Source organism: Emydura macquarii, unplaced genomic scaffold, assembly GCF_026122565.2.
Source record: "Emydura macquarii macquarii isolate MOO-44397 ecotype Brisbane River unplaced genomic scaffold, CSIRO-AGI_Emac_v2 contig_302, whole genome shotgun sequence".
NCBI classification, from domain to species: domain Eukaryota; kingdom Metazoa; phylum Chordata; order Testudines; family Chelidae; genus Emydura; species Emydura macquarii.
This window is the reverse complement of record NW_027130439.1, coordinates 392,028-417,565: the sequence shown is the minus strand read 5'-3', so window position 1 is coordinate 417,565 and position 25,538 is coordinate 392,028. Positions and strand designations below refer to the sequence as shown.

General features: G+C 39.3%; 1 protein-coding gene across 1 annotated transcript in view; it reads left to right on the top strand.

Moving 5' to 3' along the window:
• The first annotated feature begins 2,062 nt into the window (after positions 1–2,062).
• Positions 2,063–25,538, top strand: part of BANK1 (B cell scaffold protein with ankyrin repeats 1) — a 211,844-nt gene continuing 188,368 nt past the window's right edge. Inside the window, exons 1-2 of the mRNA XM_067553845.1 lie at positions 2,063–2,492; positions 14,742–14,807. Coding sequence (XP_067409946.1) covers positions 2,063–2,492; positions 14,742–14,807 — 496 coding nt within the window. The remainder of the gene's footprint in view (positions 2,493–14,741; positions 14,808–25,538) is intronic.

The window sequence follows — 25,538 nt, the reverse complement described above, 5'->3', positions numbered from 1 at the left end:
CTTATTTAAACAAACATTTTGCCTAACTGTAGCAATGAAGTACCAATCCTAGGAGTCTCCCCATAAACAAAAGAGCAGGAAAGAAAAGTCAAATATGGCTGTGTTAAATTAAAGTTTATATGATACATGTCTGAGATCCCTTCCTCCATCAAATGTATAATAGATAGGGCTCACTCACCCCCTTTCCTTATATAAATATACAATAGAGTATTTTCTACCTTTAAAAAACATCAATATTGCAAAAAAGAAATACAACCCCCCTCAATAAACAACTTAAAACTTTGAATATCAACCTGATCCTTCATATGTAATTAGTAATGTATGATGTAGTATGTGAAAATTTTATTGTAATTTTGCCTTAATAAAATAGCTTAATCCCCTCCCAAGCCACCACCTTTTTCATCCCCCCTCAGCAGAGGATATAGCCACATACTCAGAGTGGAATTTTGGGATTTGTGCTCCTAAATCACTTGAGCTCTTTTGAGTATGAAATTTCTAGTCAGGCATATCATATCCACACAGGTGTTTCAGTTGTTTGCGCAATATTTTAAAACAAAAACATGCTTTTGGAAAAATATAAGGTTTTTCCATATTTTGTAACTTCCCACCATTCCTTCATCTTCAGACTACAGCATTATTTCGGTCTTGGGCTGAGACAGAGTATAGTCCTTTTGATGTCTCTCTGCGCAGGTGTGAATTTCGCTTTTTTGTGTATATGGTTTATATTTGTGTAAGACTAAAGAACTCAAAAAGGGACTTGCGGGCATTGCTAGCCATAGATCCAATGCTGCATGTCTGCCATGCATAGACTCTTGCTCCTCCTTCTCTTCTAGAATTATTCTTAATCTGTGTCCTTATGGAAGACAGTCATAATGAAGAGAGGGACGACCAAACATGAACTCCCAGTATGATACTGTAGCTAAGAGGGTGAACACATCCATGGACACATAAGCAGGGAAATATCAAATAGGAGTAGAGTACTTTGCATGCTGCATCAGTGAGACCTTTACTGAAAAACTGTGTCCAGTTCTGTTGTTCAGAAAAAAGGATGTGAGAAACTGAAAGGGATTCAGAAAAAGTTACTAGACTGATTTGTGGTGTGCAAAGTATATTCAAGTGAAAGCTGAGAGGTCACTTGATCACAGTCCAAGAGTACCTACATAAGAGAGATTTCTGATTACAAAGGGCTCTTTTAACTAGCAGAAAAAGGCAAAATTAGATCCAATGAAGAAACATATTCTGACTAGAAAGTGAAGATTTTTAACAGTGAGAATGTTTAACCAATGGAATAATTTACATGAGCGTATGGTGGATTCTCCTTCACTTGAAGTCCTTTAAATCAAGACTGCTTGTCTTTCTAAAAGATATATTGTAGCTCAGATACAAATTATGGACTTGACGCAGAAATGACTGGGTGAGGTTCTGTGGTCTGTGATGTAGGAGGCCAGACTAGATAATTATAAGAGTCTTTTCTGTCCCTACAATTTGAACTTCCATCTCCTCTTCTGACATTCCTTATGTAACTCTGCCTCATAACATTTTTTATTTTTTCCTTTTCTTCTGTACAATTGATCAAAATGAAGACAAGGGGTGGGGAGGGAGCCTCTCAGCCACTCCTATTTCTTAAACTACTGTAAAACTGAAATCATTTTGCTTAGCCCAATGTCATATGATACTCAATTTTAGCTCTAAATAAAATGAGAAATAGGGTATTATAAAATAAGTTTTTATTACAGTTGCATTTTAAAATGGGGTGGAGGCAGCCATTTTGCCTAAAGTTGATTTCATATGTTGACCATGGCAAATTATAGGAGCCCCTATTTCAATGAGCTCTGGTTTGATTGTAAAGAGCAGTTCATTGTCAGCCATCTTCGAATGCCATCATACGCTATACTATATAGCACAAGTTTTCGTTTGAGGGTTTTTTTTCAGGATGATATGTTGAAAGAAAGCTTTATACTCCAGGCTGTACATAGATGTGTAATCTCCTCCAAAGACCATTTTGGCTTGGATTACAAAAAGAAAAAAAAATCTAACATGCTAGCTGCGGATATTGGATAAAATGGAAATTAACAATGTTTTCTTTCCTACAGAAAACACAAAGGACATTCTGGTGATTTATGAAAAAGAGGCAGAAGAATGGGCTCTGTATCTAAAATCGCTTCTCAAACACATTATAAAGGAAGAAGGAATCCTACTTTACAATCTAGAGACTTCATCTATTCAGCATCTGGAGTCACTTTCTTTATCCTGTTATAGATGTAAACTCCTCATATTATCGATTGGACTTCTAAAATGCCTGAATCAAAAGAGAATCTATTTCCTGGACAGGGTTCTTGATCCTCCGGGTAGGGTAGTGATTCTACTTTGTGGTGTGGAGAACTCAGACATTCTGTATGAGATACTGACCTTAGACCAAAGGAGCCAAGAGATCTCCACTGATCAGGATCCTGAAGAATATCTCTCCATTGTCGCTGGTGTTATTCAACAAGGTAATTTCAATCCTGCAGGTGATATATTGGTCACTTAATTATGATGAAAGTTATTCTACTCTTAAACTCAGAGTAAGGAGGATGTAACTTTGGAAAGTCTAACACTGTAGTGAATGTTCTTCTGAGTGTAAATGCCTGATGAGTGTAAATGGATGATACACCTTTGTCTCTCTGACCCCTCAGTTCAGATAATTATATAAATCTCGTGTGCTCCATTAGTATGGTTGGAATATGTGTGCATGTCTCATAACTTTCAAACTGCTTTAATTTCCTAGTTCCAAACTTCCTTGGCAACATGCTAATATGGAAAATATGCCATCCACAAAGTTTGGGCTCACTTCAGTCTTTCTTTTTCTCTCCGACACACTGAGGCTGAAACAGTAAGCTAACCTTCTGTACCAGCTCAAAGAAGTTTCTGCTAAATAGAATTCCATCCTGTATATAGGTTTGTATGACTGCTGAGGCAGATCAGAACTGAGCAGGAGGTCAACACAAGACTTGTTGTAAGAGCTTAAGTGGTGAATAGGCCTTGTGCTGGCCCATTGCACAAGGTTGAAATTCATTTGCAAGTACTTTACTGTGCTGTAGAAATGGAACTGAGACGTCATTTTATACATAGCACCATCTGTACTGTAGTCAGTTTTGTAAGAAGACTGTATAGCAATTGATCTGGGGAGGCTACTCGAATAATATTATAAATCACAGGCTCCACACAAATCACCCTATATGCATTCCTGATAGGTTTTTGGTGCTGCTGCTGTTTCATAGCCTCTCAGTCCTCTGTTTGCTCCCAAACTCCTTCTGTTTTATGGTTGTACTACTCTCCCCACCCTCCATATAAGTTAGTTTTTGTTACAGCTGCTGTTGGTAATCCTTCTCTCATTTCACATGCGAAGAGCATACTCAGGGAAGCAGGACATGAATCTTGGCCTCAGAAACTACACATTATGTGTGGGACAGAATGTTGTGCTGCTATCTAGCAAGAAGCTCCACATCACATGGTTTGGGTTTTTTAATCTTCCACAAAAAAAGGGGGGAGGGGCGGAAGGTCCATCAAAACTTGACATTAAAAATATGAAGGTTGCAAAATGAAACGCTCGAAAGTTAAGAAATATGAATTTAAACATAGGGTCTGATTCTCCCCTCCCACCCACTCTTTTGTCCCACTTTTATTCTAGAGCAACTCCACCAAAATGCTATCATGAAGTGGCGTTGAACCAGTATAAAACTATGGCAGTGGTATGGAGAAGTAGACCGACGGTCTTTAATTACCATGAATTTACTTTGCAGTTACACTAGTGTGTAACTGAAAGCATGCTTGGACTCAAGCAAGCAGACACGTCTGAAAGAAGTCCTAGATCCCCTCCTCGGCATAAGGTCCTTTCTGCACACGTCCTCCCGATTAATATTTCTCCCTGCAGGAGTTCCTGCCTTTCCCTCAAGGCCTCTCTTTCCTTTTATGTTCTGGGGTAGCACTGATCAGAGTCATCCAGTTTGGCTTCCAGAAGGAGTCATCACAAAAGTTTTCACCTTTCTACAGTGCACTACTACACCCTGATGCGTGACTATTGAGTGGGAGGGAGATCTTTAAGTAATCTTATCATTCATGGGAATGAAATCAATGGGGTCACACAGTATAGTTAAGAGAATTTAACACAGGGATTGGACTTTCATATCAATGGAAACTACAAACAGGAAAGTGCAAATATTTGTAAAAAGCCAAATATAGTTTCTTAAAAGAAAGGTGTTTCTTCATTTTGGTCTATTTTCACAAAGCATGTGTTTACATAGTCTGATTGCAGAATATGACAACATAAAGTGACAAGCACCCACAATATCCTGTCTCTAATAGTGGCCAGTATCAGTTCTTTCAATGGAATGTGCAAAAAAAAAAAAATTAAATTAAAAAATTCTGTAGTGGACAAATATGAAAATCACTTGGTTAAAATGAAAGTTTCTTCCTAACCTGTGTCAGATAGTGGTATGCTCTGAAGTGTAAAGATATACATCTCCTATATAGTTTACTTCTATCTAATGTAGCTATGGATGTTTGCATTCTCCAAATTAGTCTTTTATTTAGAATCCTGCTAAGCTTTCGGTCTCAGTGATAACCTGTGGCTGTGATTTCTCATAAATTATTTATGGATTTTGTAAAACAATTTTTTCCATTGATCAGTTTTAAATTTGTTGTTTTTTCAATTAAAGGACAGTAGGTACAATTAATTTACCTTTTGTATATCAATATTTTGTATGCCTCCATCCTGTCTCCTCTTTTTCTTCACTTCCCTAAGCTAAATACTCTTAAGGTTTTCAGTCTCTCTTCATACGGTAGCCTCTCCATGCTTCATTTAATCATTTTCATCAGCTATCTCTGATCCCTCTGTTTCTTTGACAACTTTTGACATGGTGACCAAACATACCACAATATTATATTTAATTTAATCCTCCTTTTTCATTTGCTCATAACATTATTCATTGCTGCTAATTTGTTCTCTGCACATTTGTACTAATCAGTATTCACACAGCTCTCCCATTCTTCTCCTTAAAACCCATGTATTCAATGACACATTTAAGTATTAACTATCTGACACCACAGCATCAATTCTCCTCTGCTGCTAAGTTCTATTCATGGCAGGGCACAGGAGGCCATCTAGCAACCGGTTCAGTACTGGGCTAGTCCTGGTATTATTTAGAACAGCAGAGCGCCTGTTCTAATTTGTCACTGGTTTACAATGTCTCAGACTTTACACCAATATAGACTAGGTGTTAAGAAACTCTGCTCTGCCATGCCACGACGTCAGAGAAGCAGAGAAGTCTGGCACAGAAGCAGGGTTTTCTGGCTTTATATCAGCAAGGAGTTCTGTGCAAGGGGATTTTCTGCTTGTTAATTTCCAGTTTGACTCTATTCTCTCTCAGCACTGTCTGACAAGCGTGAAGTGGACAGAATGGACCAACAAATTCAGCTCCCTACTTCTTCATTTGGCTGAAATACCCTTTACCGTACCAGGTTGTGGCAATTTCAACCCTTTGTCACTTCTCTCCAGCTGTGTACACTTACAGTGCTAGTCAAATAAATAATACTAATTAACATGCACACTTCAAATGAAGGTGTTAGTTGATATTTAGATAATGTACCCACTAGAGATCCAGTTCACAGCACAGCATGATTCAAGGAAAACCTAAAGTCAGAAGAGTTCACCCTATGGTTGAGAGCATTCGTAGGGGGAGCAAATGAGGAACTGAGACTCGAGAGAGTATGCTTTGCACCATATGTTTCCTGGATGGTGGCAGATTTTACTATGTTATGTTTAGTGCTTGCAGAAATATTTGCATTCTTCCTGTTAAGAGATTGGCATAGCAAGACTTCTTAAAAGGTGTGAGCATTTTTACAACGATGTTCTTCTGAGCAGCTCAAATAAAACTTTTCTGTGGTTTTTTTTTTTTTATGGTCTGAATACTTCTGTCTTTAGAAATATAGGCTGTACAGAAAAGTTAAGACTTCTAAGGTTGTATTTTCCCATGGTAGCAACTAAGATTCTATTTACTTCTACATAACTGTGTGTTGAATTTTAGTGCAAAGTGACACTATTAATTTAGTATCTTGGCTTTTCTTTGCCTCAACTTCTCTTAATATTGCTGAAAAGTACAAGTTACCGCTATGTTTTACTCTGTGCCTTTCCCCCTTCTCTCTTTTTTTCCACCACTGTCAACCTGTCAACGCAGACTGCCAAGAGACTAGGCACATACTTTCTCCTTGAAATCATGGTTCCTGTTATGTATTCATTAAGAAACAGGACCTATTGGCCTGGTTTTTCAGCCTAGACTTAATTGGGCCTCTGTTTTTATTCCCACAATCATTTGTAGGCACCATTTAGACAGGTTCGATGTCTAACTAACAGATTTGCATGTGCGGTTAGGTACTTAAATCTCTAAATGCCTTAAATTGTTTCTGCAGTTATTTGTGTCCTCATCTTGCAGATGCAAAAAGAGAGAGCAGGTTTTGAAAATATTACCCTATATAGATGCCTCTCTCTGACAATGTTTCTAAACTGAGATTATTATTTTATGAGACTGTTTAGCAGGACTTTGACTCTATCTAGGACTTGGGAACCTTAGCATCTAGCACTCTTTTTAATGGCTATATTTCATTTGATGGTGTTGACAAAAATAAACACAGCAGTCCTCTTCACTTCTCCTGCCACCCTGTTCCCAAAGAAAAAGAAGGGTTATTTTTCCATGACACAGGAGAAATCCATGTATTTAAAATTGAGCACATAAGTAAGGATGGTTAAGTCCATATTTAGCCATTTACAACAGCCCATAGATACCTAACCAAAGACTTAGGTGACATGTTCCCACCCCCCTGACAGCAAACCTAACAACCATTTCTTCACTCAGGCAGTGCCAGTTAAGCACACCTGCAGAGCATGTTCTACCTGGAGAAGGGGAGTTTAAAAAGGTGAAGCTGGCCACAGAGTGGGGTTGCCTAAGAAGGGAGGCTGCTAGAGGTTGTTTGCAAGCCAGCCTGAGGCCCTGACTAGCCTTCCCTTTACCCCTCTTGTTTAGGGCAGGCAGACAGGCACTGCAGCCATGAGAGGGGCTCTGGAAGTCTGTTCTATGACCGTGTCCTGCAGCTGGCACTGAGGAGCAGTACTAGAGATTGGAGGTATTTGGACTCAGAAAGGACCCCAAGTGTGAGCTCAGCTCCCATGGGGAACAGTAAACTTGCCCAGGTGCTGGGGTTCCAGAGGTGACCTGGGGCAAGAGATGTGAAGAGATGACAGCTGAACCCAGGCTGAGAACTGTCCGACAGCAGTGACCCAGGTTGAAAATTGTACCCATAGTCTCCATTGGCCTACGCTATGAGACTCTCAAAATGATTACATATCGTCTGCATGAGACAACAATATGCCATTGACTTCTATTCCTTGATTCAAATGTAATGAGTATACGACTACACAAATTCAGTCACTGTAAAGAGCGACATTAAAAAAAAAAAAAAGCGGCTTTCACATCAATTAACAGGGTGCAGCTCTGAAACACTGCAGTATTACAAATTTATAGTTGTCATATAACTAGTAGTCCAAAATGCAAACAAGCGGAGGCAAATAGAACTTAAAATATGCAAAGATTCACACCAAATTCAAATACATTGTTTACGACATATTTTCAGGGCAGAGAAAAAAGAAATAAACTCCAGTATTTCCACTCAACCTGTTATTGAATCAGTTTCCAGATACCAAAGGGCAAACACTCACTGCTGGTGTAAAGACACTGATTTCACTGGAACTGCACCAGGAATAAATTTGGCCCAAATGCTTGAATACCTGTTTTACTGAGCATTTTGGATCTACTATTACATGTATTATGTAGTCCATTCATATCATTATAAATCATCTTATTTGACTTCCAAGTCCAATTCACACCAGTGCTGGACTATAAATAATGAATAAAAATGTGAACCTTCTTAAGCAAACAACAGGCTACTAGTGCTAAATAAATGTTAACAAGGAGGGGATAAAATCCTGGACCACTGAAGTCAATAGGAGTTTTGCTATTGACTTCACTGCGGCCAGGATTTCACCTCAGGTGGACAGTGGCACGTAGTCTACAAAAAAACAAAACTGAAATCCTAAATGGCACTAAAATTCAACAGAAAAAAGGAACCACAATGGAATGGAACTAGGCCTTGGAAAATGCTGACCTTTCTTGTGGACCTTTCTAAGTGATTTAAGTCAATGAAACAATGTGCTCATTGAGCAACGTCTCAAATGCCAATTAAACTTTCTGTTTTAAAACAGAAACCAACTGGGTGAGTTTATTACCTGTGCAAGGAGCTTTTAGAGACTTGAAGTCCTTTGTTCATCCACTGAAACATACAGTAGGTTTTTTCCACTTTGCCCTGCCACTATGTCTCAGAACTACTCTGAGGTGACCACTCCTAAGACTTCTGGAGACATTCCTCTCCATGTTATGTCAGTCTTCAGCTTCTCAGACTGATTACGAGAGTGCAAGTGGCATGGTGGTACTGCATTTGTGATGTGGACATTAGAAACTTGCTCACTACTTCTGCCTCATTTCATATGGGGCATGATAATTTTTATGAATGTTTCTAACAAGGACTGAAATTGAGCTGAGAGTGAAAAACTATAGCCAATAACCCGGCTCCCGAGACTGCCAGTCTCTTGCTAATTAAATTCCTGACTTCCTCCTCCTTTTCTTCATCCTGCAAAAGCCAGAGGCCTTTCCTCCTCATGTAATCAGATTTCTGTAATTTTTTTGGCAGTTGGGTTTTGATGTGTCTAACCATTTGCGATGACCTGTGCCCTTGGATAATAAAGTATGTATAGAGTATGCAGTGTTTTCCTTTTGTTTCAGACACTAATTGGATGAAAACTGCTTATACCTGGGAAAATGAATGCATTTACATCTTACTTTTTTTTCCCCACAGCTAATAGGACAAGTTTATAAAGAGTTTTACTGATATATCTCAAATGAATAGAAAATTAAACATTGCTATCTTATATTGTATGCACTAAGTCTAATGAACATATTTAGTTTGCTAACTGCTGTTTATATGGGTTTATGCATTTCTTACTTTTTAAATTAATTAGTGGTTTTCTGATTTTCTCTCTAAGTCCAAGTTTGTATGTATTTAGAAATGAACTGTACAGTGTAGAAGAGAACAGCCATTAGTTAATATTTAATTACAGACAAGAGAGTCCTTTTATCTCTTGCAAAGAGCTAGGGGTAAGATTACCAGCAAGTATTTTGGAAGTTACATAATTTAGGGCTATAAAATGTGTGCCCTTGTAAGACACCACTGACGCTTGTCTGTTTTATACTTTAATCATTTTCATTAATTAGTTAAGTATTACTATCATGTGTAACTCAGAAGAACATTTGAAATGTATTCACGTACTTTTTTGGCACACTTTTGACTGCAACATTAACGCCATTTGTAGTCTTCATAGAGAAATTAGGAAAAATAAATGTCACTGTTTCACTGATTGAAAAAGTTGTGGTGGGTGCTTAAGATAGTACTAAAGGCAATCAATCTTTAGGATGCCAAAGTATTTTGCATACAGGGACAAATTTTGTTCTGGTGTAACTGAAAAGAATTTGGCTTAGCCTTCAGTGAAATTACTAGTGTGCACACAACCCCTTCTCTTTATCCCATGTTAAAAGAGCATTATTAAGGTCGCAGAGATAGGCAAATCAAAAGTAGGAAATGCCAGAATAAAGGTTTCTGTGTGACCTTAATTCAGCCCCCCTTGTAGAGGTATGCATTATAATATATCCTTTAATGACATGATCACATACTGTTTTTTCCACAGTTCCCCTGCTTCATTCAGTTCACAGAATGAATGTTGCTCACGTAATGAGCAGCTTGTCAAAACTTTGTTTTTAGTCATTATTCAGAGTTTGGCATTAGGCCTTATTTGCTGCACAGTATTCAAACCTTGTCCTTAAAACAAAATTATATTTCCTCATGGGCATTTCACTGATGCTCATCAATATAGTATCCAAGTGCTTCACGAACATTAATTAATTGCTCTTCATAATATGGTGAGGAGGTGAATGGGAGGTGATAGCTCCATTTTATAGAAGGGGAGCTGAGGCACAGAGATTAAGGTAAAAAGTTTCCGTTGAGTTTGAGTGTCCCAGTTTGAGACACGTAGGGCCTAACTTTTCAGAGTATTTAGCATTACATAGCACTTCATATGGTCAAAATAAAGTCCCTACTGAGTTCAGTTGCATTTGCAGGTGCCCAGCACTTCTTCAGATCAGACACCAAGGTCTCAAGTTGGGTACCGAGAAAATGAGGAACACATAATTAGCTGACCACCTCTGAAAAGCTTGGTTCAAGTGACTTGCCTAGTATCACATAGGAACTCTGTGGCAGAGGAAGGAATAGAATTAGAGCTAAGCAAATAACAGATTTTTTTGGTTCATTAGCAGTTTTGAGAAGTTGAAAAATAAAACATTTTGGGTCATGCCAAATGTTCTGTTTGACCCAAAATGAAACATGTTTTAGATTTTAAAACATTTTTTGGTTTGTTACAAAATAAAATTGAAGAAAATTTTGAAATGGAATGTCTTTTTTGAACTGAAAAATTGAAATGTTTTGTTTAAAAAGGTCAGATCAAAATGTTTTGATTTTTTTCCCAAAATATTTTTGTTTTTCTAAACCAACGTTTTGGCAAAACTGACAGGAATTCATGAAATGTTTGGGGATCACTGAATCTGCATTTTTTGCCAAAAAATTTTGGTTGAAAAATTTCATCCCACTCTGGATAGAACCCAGTTCTCCTGAACAACATTCAAATACCTTAGCCATAAGACCTTAACCATGAGACTATCATTTCTCTTTTGCAATCTCCTGCCTCACTCACAACACACCTTCCAACTTCTGTAACAAATGAGAAGAGGTCTTACAGACAGCAGCTTCCTCTACTACACAGCCACGAATCTCATCCAGAGCATGCTCATTCTTCTCGGTCATATAAAAAAATGGTATGTGATTATGTAATTAATGCACATGCACAAGAGGTGCAGAATTAATTTGCACAGGCAATCTTAATTCTGGCATTTCCTAATTTTTGAGTGCTTGACTTTGCAACCTTAATGTTCTTCTAACCTAGGCCTTTGTGTGTAGTTTTCTAGACTTTTTTTTGTAAAGCAAACTGAAAAAAAGAGACATTTTATCATGTGGCATCATACGGAATGTCTTTTATTTTCCACCCTCCTTCCCTTCTCCCCCAGCATCCGTTGATTCTCTCTCTCCCCCCTCTAATACTTCTCAGGACTTCTCTTGCAGCGCAGAGACAATATTTCAATTATTTCAAATGAATAATCAAACTGTGAAATGATCTTTGTATTGTCCATGCCATGCTCCCACAGCACGATGGTTGCTACACTACTCATGGAGGTGATGGAGTGCAGAAGAGTGTTGGGGTTGAAGTGGCTGCTAGAGACAGAAAACAAATCAGTCCTGCACCTATTGTCCTATGCCCTCCTCCTTCCCATGATTCTCACTGTGAGATAGTGTTGCAACGTCACCTCAGAACTCAGATCTTCAATTTAGGGGTGCAGTGAGCTGTTTTTTGTCTCCTGGTGAGGCAGTTTAGCCTACTGGCTAGGGCTTTGGTCTGGGAATAAGGAGATATGGGTTCTGTTCGGAGCTTTCCCACATCACGTAAGGCAAGGCACTTCACCTTTCTGTTTTTCCTCCCATCTTTTGTCTGTCATGTCCATGTGCTGGCAATGTGTCTGACTGTCTGTAGAACGAGTAGTACAATGGGTCCCAATCTTGGGGGGAGCTTGTAGGCATTACTATCATACAAATCAATAATATTTGTGTCAGGTTTTATTTTAGGTGCAGGTGATATTAAGGTGGTTGCTCATAAGTTTAAGCCTGGCTTACTTGTATTTTTTGACCTATCCTGTTACTAAGGTTGCCACCTTTCTAATTGCTGGTAACTGGTCACCTGCTGCCCTACCCCTGCTCTGCCTCTTCCCCCAAGGCCCTGCCTCTGTCTCTCACTCCTCTCTCCCCCTCCCTCCGTCACTCGCTGGATTGTCTCAAGGAGCCTATCTGCAGGCAGGAGGCTGCCCCAGCTAAGCTGGTGTGGGTTAATGACTTGTCACCTTCCCACTGCCCTGCAGTAACCAGACTTTTGGTTTGGGTGCCATAGGGTTGCTAGGTTCCTGAAAATCAGGCAGCTGACAACCCTAAATGGCACCCGGACACAGAAGGCAAAACTGGACTGTCGGGGTAAAAACCGGACAGGTTGCAACCCCTCCTGGTGCAAGCAGCTTGCTGCTCCTTTGACATGAGCGGTAAGCCACCATGTGTTTCTTTTAGGAGAAGAAATCCGTGATATGAATCAGGTGTATTCTTCGTTCACAAAGTATGTGCGCAAAATTCCATCTCCTTGAACACAGTAGAAACAAACAGCAGGCAGTTTCCTTGCTCAGAAATCCCCTAGCCTGCCTCTCCTGCAGGTTCTTAGCCCAAGAATCTCAACCTCTGTGCTTCAGCTCAGGGTCACATTCATCACTGTTTGTTTTTTCTTACTTTCTGCTGGTTTTCTACCTCTGACATGCACAGACACACCAGCCCAAAACTCAGCACCTGCCTTGGCAATCAGTGAAACCTGTTAATCAGTCTGGGTTCGTTTTTCCTCACGCGTTGCCATACAGCCAGTTGCCTTAGGTAGAAGCTTTTCACTACATGAAGGGGTTTAATTGCTCCCGCCAATTCGACTGAAGTAGGAGCGCATAGTACATGCATGAGATTTAACTAGGTCACTCTCACTTGATGGCCACCATATTTGCTTCTGCCTTTGCAAATATAGATAAGATTACCCCAGTATTCTTGGTATTCTCTATACAGTCCCTATACAGTTTTTAGGAAATACTTAAAGAAGACTTTGAGTTACAAATAATTATTACTGCAGTAAAAGCATTGAAGATTGCAGTGGGGACCAAAACACAAAGAATAACCCACATGCAGTTTTATCAGACAAGAAAACAAATGGAGAAATCAAGGGTCTAATTCTGAAGAAAATAGCTTTTTCCCGCAAAAAGATATGAGAGATTTTGTGGGGTTGGAATCGTCATCCTTAATCAAGGAGTAGATCTTGAGGCACTCGTGTAGCCAGGTCATGTTCAGCTAATGATAGAACACAGAAGAGTAAAGGGCACAGGCTACTGCTCCCCGCTATACCAAACTGTAGCCATGTAGATTCATACTATACATACCGTGGGCGCAGTCCTGGCATGCCCTGCACACGTCGTTGTTTCCATAATTTTTGGTAAGCTTATGAAGAACAACACAGAGATTCTGCATGTACCAGAAGAGTGTATACTGGTTTGTGAGGGATCTCCCTAAATTGGCCCCCTCCCCACCTTCTCTCCCGCAGCAGGCCCACTACTTTTAAGATAGTTTTGGCCTTTGTGTAAGAAACCCCAGGATTTGGCCTCAAAAAAGAGGAGGGGTGGGGGGAAGTCAAGGCAAAATAAATGACTTCGGCTTTCCTTATTCCTGAGGTTCCAGGTTATTTGGATCATTTGTTGTTGTTTGGGCTTTTTTTAATCTTCATATATTTTTGTCAAATTATAGTTTTTTATTTTGTTCCATTTGCTTTTTGATATTGAATTTGTGCAAAATGGTCTTTAGTATTGTGGTTACTTGCACATTCAATGCTCCAGTAAAACCATGTATTTACCTATGAAGAAATGTATGTCCAATTTACTTCCCGAAGAGTCGTTAATACACTTGTTCGTTGATTGATTTTAAAAAAAGCGGTGATGCTTTATTATATCTTTCATTTCATATAGCAGGTTTAAAAGAATTTGTATTCATTATTGCAGAAAAAGGGGAAGAGAGTCTTTCATTTCAGTGGCAATAATTCTTAATAGACTGAGTAGTGCGGGTTTTCTATGTGATTGTGTGAAATGCCCGTCTGTGGAGAGCAGTGTGTCAAAATGAAGATTTTGTATGAAAATTCATCTGATGTAATCCCTTCTATAAGAATTTCACTCCTCAGAAGTCTACTCTTGTATACCTTATGTATTGACAGTGAATGATATTGAGGCAGGGACACAACTGAACAAAAGCCAGGCAGTTCAAGGTAAAAACGAACTAGGATCTAATCCCTCCATCAGTCCCCACACACAATTTCTAGAACCTATTGACTACAATGAAACTTCTAGCTTAATTCCACATCATTGTGCTTCTGTGCTGCCGTGAAGACTGAACCTCTGACAATATAAGCGTAGTGTGACAAAACTTTGTATTTCGTAGTAAAACTGTCAGTGCAGTTCTCTTTTCTCACTCATGCTATCATGCTATCTATTCCACACTGTATCAAATAAATTACTAAATAACTAACATCTAATAAATTACTCACTCCTAGGGTGTAAGTTGAGAAATGTAGCTGAATAACAAGCAGGTTTTAATATTTTTTAGAAAGAAAACCTCTGTTGTAGCTTCAATTTAAAACAAACAAACAAAAACCCCTCTAATATATTGTCCAAATACCCTGGAATTAGCTAGTTGTCCCAAAGTAAATTTGTTCCCAAAGTAGTTCTCATCCCTCCAATGATCAGCAGAGATGTCCTTGCTACAGTACAGAATTAAACATTTTAAGAAACAAGCAGTGGGAGACTGGCCAGGGAGATGCCGATTTCATGATGTTTTTGGGTAGATGTCATCCATTAAAGTATCTTTCTTTTTTTTAGATGAACCACAGAATGAAGAAGCCGAAGAGTCAATGTCTTACATCTATGAAACAGTTCTTGCAGATGGTGAGTTTGCTATATTTTCATGTAGTTTAGGGAATTGCAAAGTGCTCTTGAGCACATAGAGATAAGTGTATTTACATCTTGTCTGATCTGAAAAGAAGTGATCTAATCTTTCTAGAATGTGGAACTGCATAGAGGAACATGTCTTGTGCTCACACATCCTTCCTCCATGGGGTTCCAGCAGGGGGAAAAAGCTGACAGAACCATTTCTCCCCCCTCAGATCCAACTAGGGTAGGGCAGAGGAAGAGGAAGGCTCGCCTTTTTCCCTGCTGGAAGCGGGAGAGAGCTTTCCCTCTCCATTTCCCCCTGGTTGGGAGGGAAGTAGCTTCCTGTAGAGGAAACGAGGCAGATATGAAACTTCCTGCTTGAATCAAATGTCAGTGCTGCTTCACTAAAAGGCAGGTAGGCGTGGAGCCCAATAAATTCCCCAGCCGGGTACCAGCTCCTCGTGGTGCTTTCCATACTGAATTATTTGTTTAATGAATGCTTATTTCATCAGTCAGTGCTAGGAATCAGGAGGAGCTGGAACTTGGAGAGATGAATTCCCCCTACCAGCCCAGGCGATGAAGAAAATGTGGCATTCTCTCTGTTTTTAGCAAAAGAGCTCCCACATAGCACATCCTCTACTACCAACCCTTATTTAAAGCCCTCTTCAGTAAATCTCTGTTGCATGGCTGATGTCAAGTCACATCACTCTGTGAAGTCAGTAGCTCAGCACCATCAATTTGCTGGCTGATGAAAAAGCTTTGGTGAGATTACCAGGAGTCTTTGGGAATTCCTGGATTAACAACTCTATCTTGCTCATCTCATGGTAAGATACGGGCTTCTCTGAGGTTACTGGATCAGCATCTCTGCCTTGCTGGTATTATGTCAGGGCTCAGGATGCTGTGAGCTCATTGGCTCTGGCTCTGAACTTCTAACTTGCTAGACTGAGTTCAGGACACATGTCTGTGAGGTGTCTAGTTCAGCATTTCTGGTTTGCTGAGCTCATGTCAAGATATAGGTGTCTGTGATGTTAGTAGCTCAGCACCTCAGCCTTCCTGTTCTGATGTCACTCACTGTCTTGGCATCTGTAGCTGACTGGGCTGATGTCAAGGCAAGGTAAGGCAGGTCTGAAGTCAGGAAGAAAGCTTGTCTGAAGTCATTGGCTCAGCATGTCCAGACGCTGGCTGATGTACAGAAGGAGGCATCTTTGAGGTTACTGCCTCATCCCCTGTAACAGGGTGAGAGCTAATGTGAAGTGGAAACATGCTTTGAACTCACTGGCTAAGCACCTTTAACTTGCTGGCAAATGTGAGGAGAGAGAGACTAGGGTGTGAGAAGAAAGAGAGCTGATCTCCCCCAAGCCCAAGAGAAAACAATTCAGAGCTGCACTTCCCTGTGCTCCCTCTTATTTTGATCCCTGACTTTGCTATAGCCCATCTTTCATCCTGCCCACTTCGAAAATCCTTGGAGTCACGTAGGATGTCGTATAATCCCTAATGTATGACAATTCCCAGAGTTTCCCCAGTTACTTTGCTAAGCAGTCTGTAAGGCTTCTCTGCCAGTGTAGGAGCTGGCTGCAACAAAAGTGTTTCCCGGCTTCTCCTCTTCTGTGTGGGGAGCAGGCTGCTTCCTGCCTCCTGAACACACTTTAGGGTTTTTGGGGTCAGGCTAACCTCCTTGCTGTTGTGATAGGAAGTAGCTATCCAAAAGCTCTGAAGATCCACGGGTGGTAGAACCTCACCCAACAAGGAAGAGTGAATGGGATGTGTGGCCGCTAGCATGTTAGCGTCTCAGAAATCAGTCAAGGTAAGGTGTCAAGAAGCAGCTGGTTGTGCCCTGAGAGAAGTGGGTGAACCTCCCACACTAACCCGTGTGGTTTGGCTCAGTGGTGACACTTACAAAGTGAATTCTGCAGCTTTGCTTATCTGTCTAATAAAAAGGGAGCTTATCCAGTCACAAGAATGTATAAAGCATGTGCTACATAAGTGCCAAGGAGCTTCCAGTTCCAGGCAAATATGATCTCTGGGATAAACAGCTCAAGCACAATTAGTTATGGAGACATTTATCTGTGGGATAAACCTAGAATGGTGTCATGAAAGAACTAACTTTTAGGGAAGAGTTTAAAAGGAGGTAGTTTGGCCCATTGGAAGTCCGACTCTCATTTAAGTGTACAGTCTGGCATAGAAAAGGCATAAGTTAAGAGTAGAAAAATTTAGATTTGAGTTGGAATGAAAGGTAAACAGACGAGAAGCTCAAAGCTTAAATGAGAACTATGAGTAGAGCCCTGCAAATCTGCGGATATCCGTGGACCGTGTTTGCGGATTGGATGCGGGTATAAATTTTGTATCTGTAAAGGGCTCGAACTATGAGGCAACAATAGAAAGAACAGCAAGTAGCTGACAAGACAAATTGAAAGAAAGCAAACAATGCATCTAATAAAGCAAAGATAGATGGGGAATGAGTGAGACCTAACAATCAATAAGAACTGATTGACTAAAGTGAATTGTGCAAAGCCCTAAGGGAAAAGATGTGTACATTGGAAAATGGAAAAGCAATATGATCTCTGAGATCCTTTAGGGAAATATGAGCTGCAAGCAGATGTGAAAACAACTGATTTGTTAGTACCTGGGTGTGATGGAAAATATCCAGTAATAGAATGCTAATCACAATGATGTGTGAGTATGACGATTCATTCCCGTGGCTGATCAAAATTGTCTCATGAGCAATTTAAGTCAAAGATATAAAAACTGAATAATTTGGAGGCCAAAATGGCCTGAACAAGTCAATGATTTTGGCCACTCACAACCATTCTTAAATATTTACTTTATTTCATTTCAGTGTTTTCATTCCATGTAAGAAAACAGACCATGCTATATTATTAAAAAACTAAGTTTCAAGAGATCTCCTTATAATTCTTGGAAAACTTTCCATTTTATCCGATCTTGCATGTATCGCTATTTTATGGCAATTTGTGAAATGTGTTGGAAAAATGAAGTAATCTTGTTGGCTGTATGGTTAAATGGTTATGCTTCATTGTTGAACTGAGACAAGGTGGGTGAGGTAATATCTTTTATTGGACCAACTTCTGTTGGTGGAAGAGACAAGCTCTCAAGCTACACAGAGCTCTTCAGTCATTGCTGAACTGACATTAATTCATTTACCCAAAAACTAGAGCTACCTAAAATTAAAATACATATTCAGAGCCTTTGAAAAGAGACTGTTCCAGTTCCATGTTACAATTTTGCCTTTGTACCATTGACCTGTAGGACCTGTATTCTGGCATTAATTGAGTAAATAAGTAAAGAGATGGATAAGCTGGGCATCACAAGATTACATTGATGCCTAATGGCTGGCCATTTGACAGTTCAACTCCAGATACATTATGCTTAGAAATCTGATCTAACCATGAACAACATAGTTTGTTGAATGATAAATCAGAGCTCCATAACAAATTGATGGAGCAGCTTCTGGAGGTTAGGCAGAATTGCTGCCAGGTCACCTCTGGTGAAAATAGCCCACCCTGTTTCCTGTTGGCTTTCTTTATAACCCCTTTTAATAAAAAAGCTATTTTTTGATTCCTCCACGCTCCAACAGGCTAAGAATTATTTTCCCCACAAAACTCCACTCTGGTTGATTAAGTCCCTAATCCTGAAAATCACTTAGACATGTGCTTTAAAATACCTTTGGTGGATTCCACAGGACACTTAAGCGCATGCATATCTTTACTCACATAAGTGATTCCATTGAATCTAGTGGGACTACTCAAAAGCTTAAAGCTAAATATTCACTTAAAAGTCTGCTGAATCAAGGCTAAATGCAGTGAGACTGAACACTCCACAATCTGAAGGACCTGTACTGCATAGCCACATTTCCAGTCTGCATTATCTTCCGAGTCCAATCCATAATTAAGTCATTTCTGATCCCCTCTATTGCTATATGATGTAGAGAAACATAGGGACTTTATTCACTAGTTGAACATACACTTTAGCTCCTCAATTAACATTGCTTTGCTGCTTTCAATTCTCTACTGAGCACCACTGGGAGGTTTGCATCTGTAAAGGCTGAGTAAAAACTGAATAGGGATCTCAGACTTTGGCCATAAGCCTTTTACCATAGTAACCTTAAAAAACATATGCATGTTTCATTAAGTTCTTTGCTATTTTAACACCCAGAACCTGTCGCACACAATGTTGATTCAAAGTACATAAAGAGCACCAAATAACAAAACATAGAGGTGATTTGTGAAGCCTATAGATTGCAATAGGGATTAAATAAAAGTACATTTAAAAAGTTAGAATTCATTTTGGGAAGGAGGTTGGATGTCAAATATAGGTTGCTCAGGAGCTGTGCAAAGGCATTCATGAAAAATTCTGTTTATACAGAGGAATCCAATTGTAAAGTAACTTCATAAATTCAGTTGAAAATGTGGAATTGAAAGCTATAATGCATTCAAAAAGGTTTTACATAAAATATGCTGAAATGATGTATTGCATAATATGAATTAGGAAGAGAGATTGAAGTAAAATTGAAAGCATCAGTACAGTATCCAACTAAATGAATAACTTTTACAGGAAGTGTATGTAACAGATACATAGCTAATATTTGATAACTGAGTTTTGAAGTTAAACTTTTTAGATTAATCCTTTTTAAATATGAAGAATAGCAATAGATATTTGTCAAAAGCGTGAAAGAAAGTGGCCTGTGAGAGAGAGTGTTATCTTCTATAAATGGACTATAATTCTCAGTAGGAGTATTTTAAATACCCAAAGGAAAAGAATAATAGCTTTTTCTTTATTTTAGCTTCTTTTTAACTGTCTAAGCATCATTAGATACTGTTAATGGTTTCTGATATTTAGATTCCTCAAGAAGGGATCCATTTTTATGTACCCATTATTTAAGCCATTATTTCTACAATGCGTAAACCTCATATAGGTCATTGTAAAAGAAAATATTTTGAGTTAGTTCACTGAACAACAAATATTTTTAAAAATGCTTCTCCATTAGAAGCTTAGACATTATGAAGAAAGTCTAAGAGTATTTGGATGTTCTCTAGCTAGGTAGAGTTATTTTTTGATGGTCTGCAATTATTAATGGCAAGCACAATAAACAATTTGGTTTGGGTGACATTAGTTTTAAAAATTGTCTACACTGAAGATCTTGATAGATTTCAAAGCAGTGAACAGAGAGTAAATCCTGCCAAACATGGCCATCAAATGGGAGTTGTGTTTGAGGACCTGGCTTTAGGAAAGCAATGGATGTTGTTTCATATTGTCATATCATGTCACTTACAAGCCAATATTCACCTAAGATTGTAAAATCTTGCTAAAAGAGCTTAAACTTCTGCAAGGCTTGCAGAATAGCTGACTTCCTAACTGTGACTTCTCTGGTAGAGAAGGCCATATTTTTTGAGTTTCTACAGAGCCAAGCACAATGAATTCCAGTCCTGATTCAGGGCCTCTGGGTGATACTGCACTATAAATAATAACTTAAAATAATAATTTGACAGTTAAACTTCATGCTGATTTGTCAGTCTCCTAGCTCTAACATGGACTATATCACTCGGCAAATTATGAGACCTTACAAGATGGCACCAACTATTCTAAGCATTGATAAACAGAGTGGAGACTATGTAAATAAAGTTATCGTGAATTTCATATGGGTTGGCAAGTATCCACAGAGCTCTCAAAGGATAACTAGAAAGCATCTGAGAGGTGACCCTGTCACATTTTAAATATTATATATCCTTTTCATTTTGTCTGATGGTGAAGTGGCTCTTGTCTTTGCAAGAATAAGGCTTTCTCTTGGATTAATGCAATGAAAGACATGACATCCTTTAATCGATTGTTTCAAAGCCTGTTCTATCTAAATCAAATGCTGTTTTCACTATAGAAGAATATGCTTAAAACTGCTTAATGTATTCTGAAATAAGTTCTAGGTGTTTCCAGATAAAATTTATGGAGTGTCCCAGAACACTCATCTGAAATCATCCTAAAATTTGCTGTAGAATAAAGTATGTTTCTAATCTAGGTGTGAATGCAAGACCATAAACGCAGCAGAACCACAACTGTTTTGTTGTGCAATGATTGAGGTCAACCCTCCTCCATGTTCTTTCTCAAGGGCAGGGCAAAGAAAGGGTTTGGTGGATGTAAGCAAGAGTAGCCTGGGGAAGTGGAACTATTTAATTGCACACACCTAAGCCTCCTGTACACGGGCTGCAGCTGCTTCCACAAATCATAGGCTATAATGGCAGTGAAGCAGTTGTGCAGTTACTCTACATCGGTGTCTAATTTTGGTTAAACTTGTCTTCCACCAACACCTCGTAGATTCTCTGAGCCAAGGTTTTGCATGTGTAGTCAGATGACAAAGCAGAATCTGTTTTCTAAAATGGAAAAAGAATAACTTTCTTCATTTGAGTCCTCCTATCAGTAACAAAGAACCCAGAAATCTAAATAACCTCTGTTTGAAATAAGTCTAACGTAGGAATTTAGAGACTGGGGTATACATTGTAGAAGTAGCTACTTTATTAAACAAATACTAGGGTAAGGATTGGAACGGGACAAAATTGTACTGCATTTGAAAAATTTCTGATATTTAAACCTCTCAAACACTATGTAACTCAAAGTAAATTAAATCCTGAGGGGGAGGATTAATTAGAAATAACTATAACTGATGCTGAATAATAAACATTTGTCTATATGTTAGGAGTACATCCAACTCTCAGCTCTTCAGATTCTTCTAAAGAAAATTCGTAACAAAAAATCTTGGACTCTTAAAGATATTCATTGTTTACTCAGATAGAAAACATGCTGGCGATGCTAGTCCCTTACAAGCTTGCAGCATATAACAAACACTGTTTTTGTACAAAAGAGCAAGGAATTCTGAAATGACATATGCAAAGATGTTGTAATATTAAGGAACATAACATTTTCTTGATTTCACCAGTTACGTTTTTACATCCTGGGTTTTATGGATCATTTTATACCCTATATCATACCATGTTCGTCTTTAGATGGGTCTCCATTAGTTTAAAAATTCTTAGTGCATTATTTTCAAAGGTGTTGAGCACCTTTATCTTTTTCTTTAGCTATTGGTGTGTATACAGAACGGTTGTCTGAACGTGCTAACACCTTTTGGATTGAGAAATCATCACTTTTTGGAAGTAATAGGAAAAAGTGTATAATGAGATCTATCTAGTTCATGATATGTTAACTGAAGGTACTACATAAATTTCTATATCCATTCTTTCTTCACTGATGTTTCTTGAGATTTAATAAAACACTGACTCAACGAGTTGTTTGTGTTGCTTATTACCTCATTACCTCTCTTTGGAACCTTTATAGCTAGATAGAATATCTAAATGACAATGATTTTCTAATGGTTTTTTTAAGATGGTGTTTTCAAAATAAAAAATACACTTTTGTGACAACATTTTTTTAGCATTGTGATATACTCATAAAAGAAAAAGTACTTGTTCTCTTGTCAGTGTTGCCAGTTTCTAACTTAAATGACTTATCTTCCACTCTGCGCAATATGCATATCTTCTAATAACTTTTTTTTAAAGAAGTTTATCATGAGACACTAGAAATGTGACATTACCATTAATTTTGAGCAAAATGTCATAAGATGATAAGAATAGCCATAGTGGGTCAGACCAATGATCCATCTAGCCCAATATCCGATCTTCTGACAGTGACCAGTGCAAGATGCTTCAGAGGCAATGAATACAACAGGGCAATTGACTGAATAATCCATTCCCTGTCATCCAGTCCCAGCTTCTGGTAGTCAGAGGTTTAGGGACACCCAGAGCATGGTATTGCATCCCTGACCTCCTTGGCTAATAGCCATTCATGGGCCTATTCTCCATGAACTTATCTAATTCTGTGTTGAACCCATTTAGACTATTGGCCTTCACAACATTCCATGGCAACAAGTTCCACTGGTTGGATGTGCATTGTATGAAGAAGTACCTCCTTTTGTTGGTTTTAAACCTGCTGCCTATTAATTTCATTGGGTGACCTCTTGTTCATCTGTTATGTGAAAGAGTAAATAGCCGTTCCTTATTTACTTTTTCCACACCCTTCACACCTCCTTAGTTGTCTCTTTTCTAAAATGAACAGTCCCAGTCTTTCTAATCTCTCTTCACATGGAAGCTGTTCCACACTCCTAATCATTTTGGTTACCCTTCTCTGTACCTTTTTTTCTATTCTAATATTACTTTTTTGAGATGAGGCAACCAGAACTGCATGCAGTATGCAAGGTGTGGTTGTACCATGGATTTATATTGTGGCATTATATTTTCTGTATTATCTATCCTTTCCTAATGGTTCCTAACTTTGTTAGCTTTTTTTAACTGCCGCTGAATACTGAGTGGATGCTTTCAGAAAACTATCCACAACGACTCCAGTATCTTTCTTGAGTGCTAACAGCTAATTTAGACCCCATCATTTTGAATGTATAGTTGGAATTCTGTTTTCCAATGTTCATTACTTTGCATTTATCAACATTAAATTTCATCTGCCATTTCGATGGGTGACTGGTCAGTTTTGTGAAATCCCTTTAACTCTTTGCAGTCACCTTTGGATTTAACTATTTTGAGTCATCTGCAAACTTTGCCACCTCACTGTTTACCCTTTTTTCCAGATCATATATGAATGTTGAACATGACTGGTCCCAGTAAAGATCCTTGGGGGACCCCGCTATCTACCTCTCTCCACTGTGAAAACTACCTTTTGTGTCCTATCTTTTATCCAGTTACTGATCCATGAGAGGACCTTCCCTCTTATCCCATGAATACTTAGTTTGCTTAAGAGCCTTTGATGAGTCACTTTGTCAGAGACTTTCTGAAAATCCAGTTACACTGGATCATCCTTGTCCACATGTTTGTTGGCCCCTTCAAAGAATTCTAGCAGATTGGTGAGGCATGATTTCCCTGTTCTCTGTGTCAGTCAGAATTCTCTGGGTCATTTATGATATAGGTGGAATCCTGCACCCACATCCTTGTCTGCAACGAAATTCAGTATGCAGAAGTTTGAGGAGCTTGATTTGGGGAGTCCCTGAGGAGATCTGAACCCCATACATGCTGTGGATGATGGGAAAAGGGTAGGTCATAGGAGGAGCTGGAGCTGGGTTTGTGGATCTGAAATTATGTATATCCACTGTGGCCACCCCTTCTTATCAAGAAGGGGCACAACAGCAGCAAAAGCGACTGCATCCTGTTGTGGCATGGGTGAGGACTTTCCCCTCCCTGTGGAAGTCTCTGTGTGCAGGACTGGCTCTGCAATTTTTGTGTGAGGGGAGAGGGGCAGGTTTTGCCCCTGGTGAGGACCAGTATTTGAGCTAAAACTGTATGATTGAAAAACTAATTGCAATGTCGTCACAGGCTCAACATCTCCTACTTTGAAAGCAATTATTTTGGCTTCCCTAACCATTGGCATTTATATAGCAGTAGCAAGGTCATATGATGACCTAGTTATTGTACAATATGAATCTTTATACCAGTGGATAAGGCTATAACTAGTTCCAGCAATATCCCTCATTATAACTACAGGCAATGTCTGCTCAAACTGGTAATGTGTTAACTACTGGTAGATAAAGTAAAACAAAAAAAAAGCCCAGCCCCACAACTTTTTAATTGTGGCCACTGTACAACAGGAGAGTTAAGGTGTTTATTTCAAAATCTAGTCACTTAGGTGTGCTTAAAATCTCACCCCTCACCCCCACCAAAATATTTGGATATTTATCCAAACCTCTTGAATCAAATTCTGGCCGCAGATATAGCGAAAATGTTCTAAATTAGCTGAATCAGCATGTCAAACTAATTCAGGAGATTTGGTTAAGCACCCATGTATTTGGGGTGGGATCAGGGGAGAGATTTCAAAAGCACCTAAGCCACTTTGGAGCACTTTGGTCCCTTTTAGTGTGCCTCATGCCCCTAATTCATTCAGGCTCATTTGAAAAACCACCCTGTGACGGGGTGCTCTACCCATCACAGGAATGGCACTGATTCCTGGCCATCTTGGGGAATAGCTCACCAGACAGAGCAAACTAAGTGGGGTGGCATCTAATTTTCAAGTCAGACTATCATCTTGCACAAGTAGTGTATATGTTTAGGTTGCTGTGAGTCCAACTTGCTAGATGTGAATGACAGACCAAGGGACACTAGCTCTGCTGCTTATTCCATCCACTACATTTTTATGGCAAAGACTAACTGAGACAAAACCTTTGTCTATGCCAGGGATTTGCTATGTTGGAGCCATCAGTAGCAGCTCACTAGCGTAGCTGCCCTGGGAGCCTAGAGAGACAAAGCTGCCATTGGTAAGGACACAGGTGAATGAGGACAGAGAAAGAGGTGGATTTAATGGCCGGACACAACTTAGCACCCCTCTCCAGTGTTATCTGCCCCATTTCCCCTGATTCTCATGTACCAGACATTTAAATGGGTCCAGTGTGAGGGTTACAGGGTTCCCACCATAAAACACACAACTCAGGGTAGACTAACCTCGGCCTATCTCTAGGATGCAGCTCACTCTGCTGAATTTTCCCACCCTCTCCCCTCTAATGGTGACAGAAAGTACCAAAAGAGGGACCTTGATCTGTGAAGACTTCAGGTCTCCCCTTCTCCCAGAAGCACAAGTCTACCAGAGAAATCCCAGGTCTCTTACTTCAGGGAGCTGGCCCTTTTGGCCTTTTATCCACACTGGACACCAGCCACAAAGTATGACAAACTAAACATTCACAAAAGTTACCAA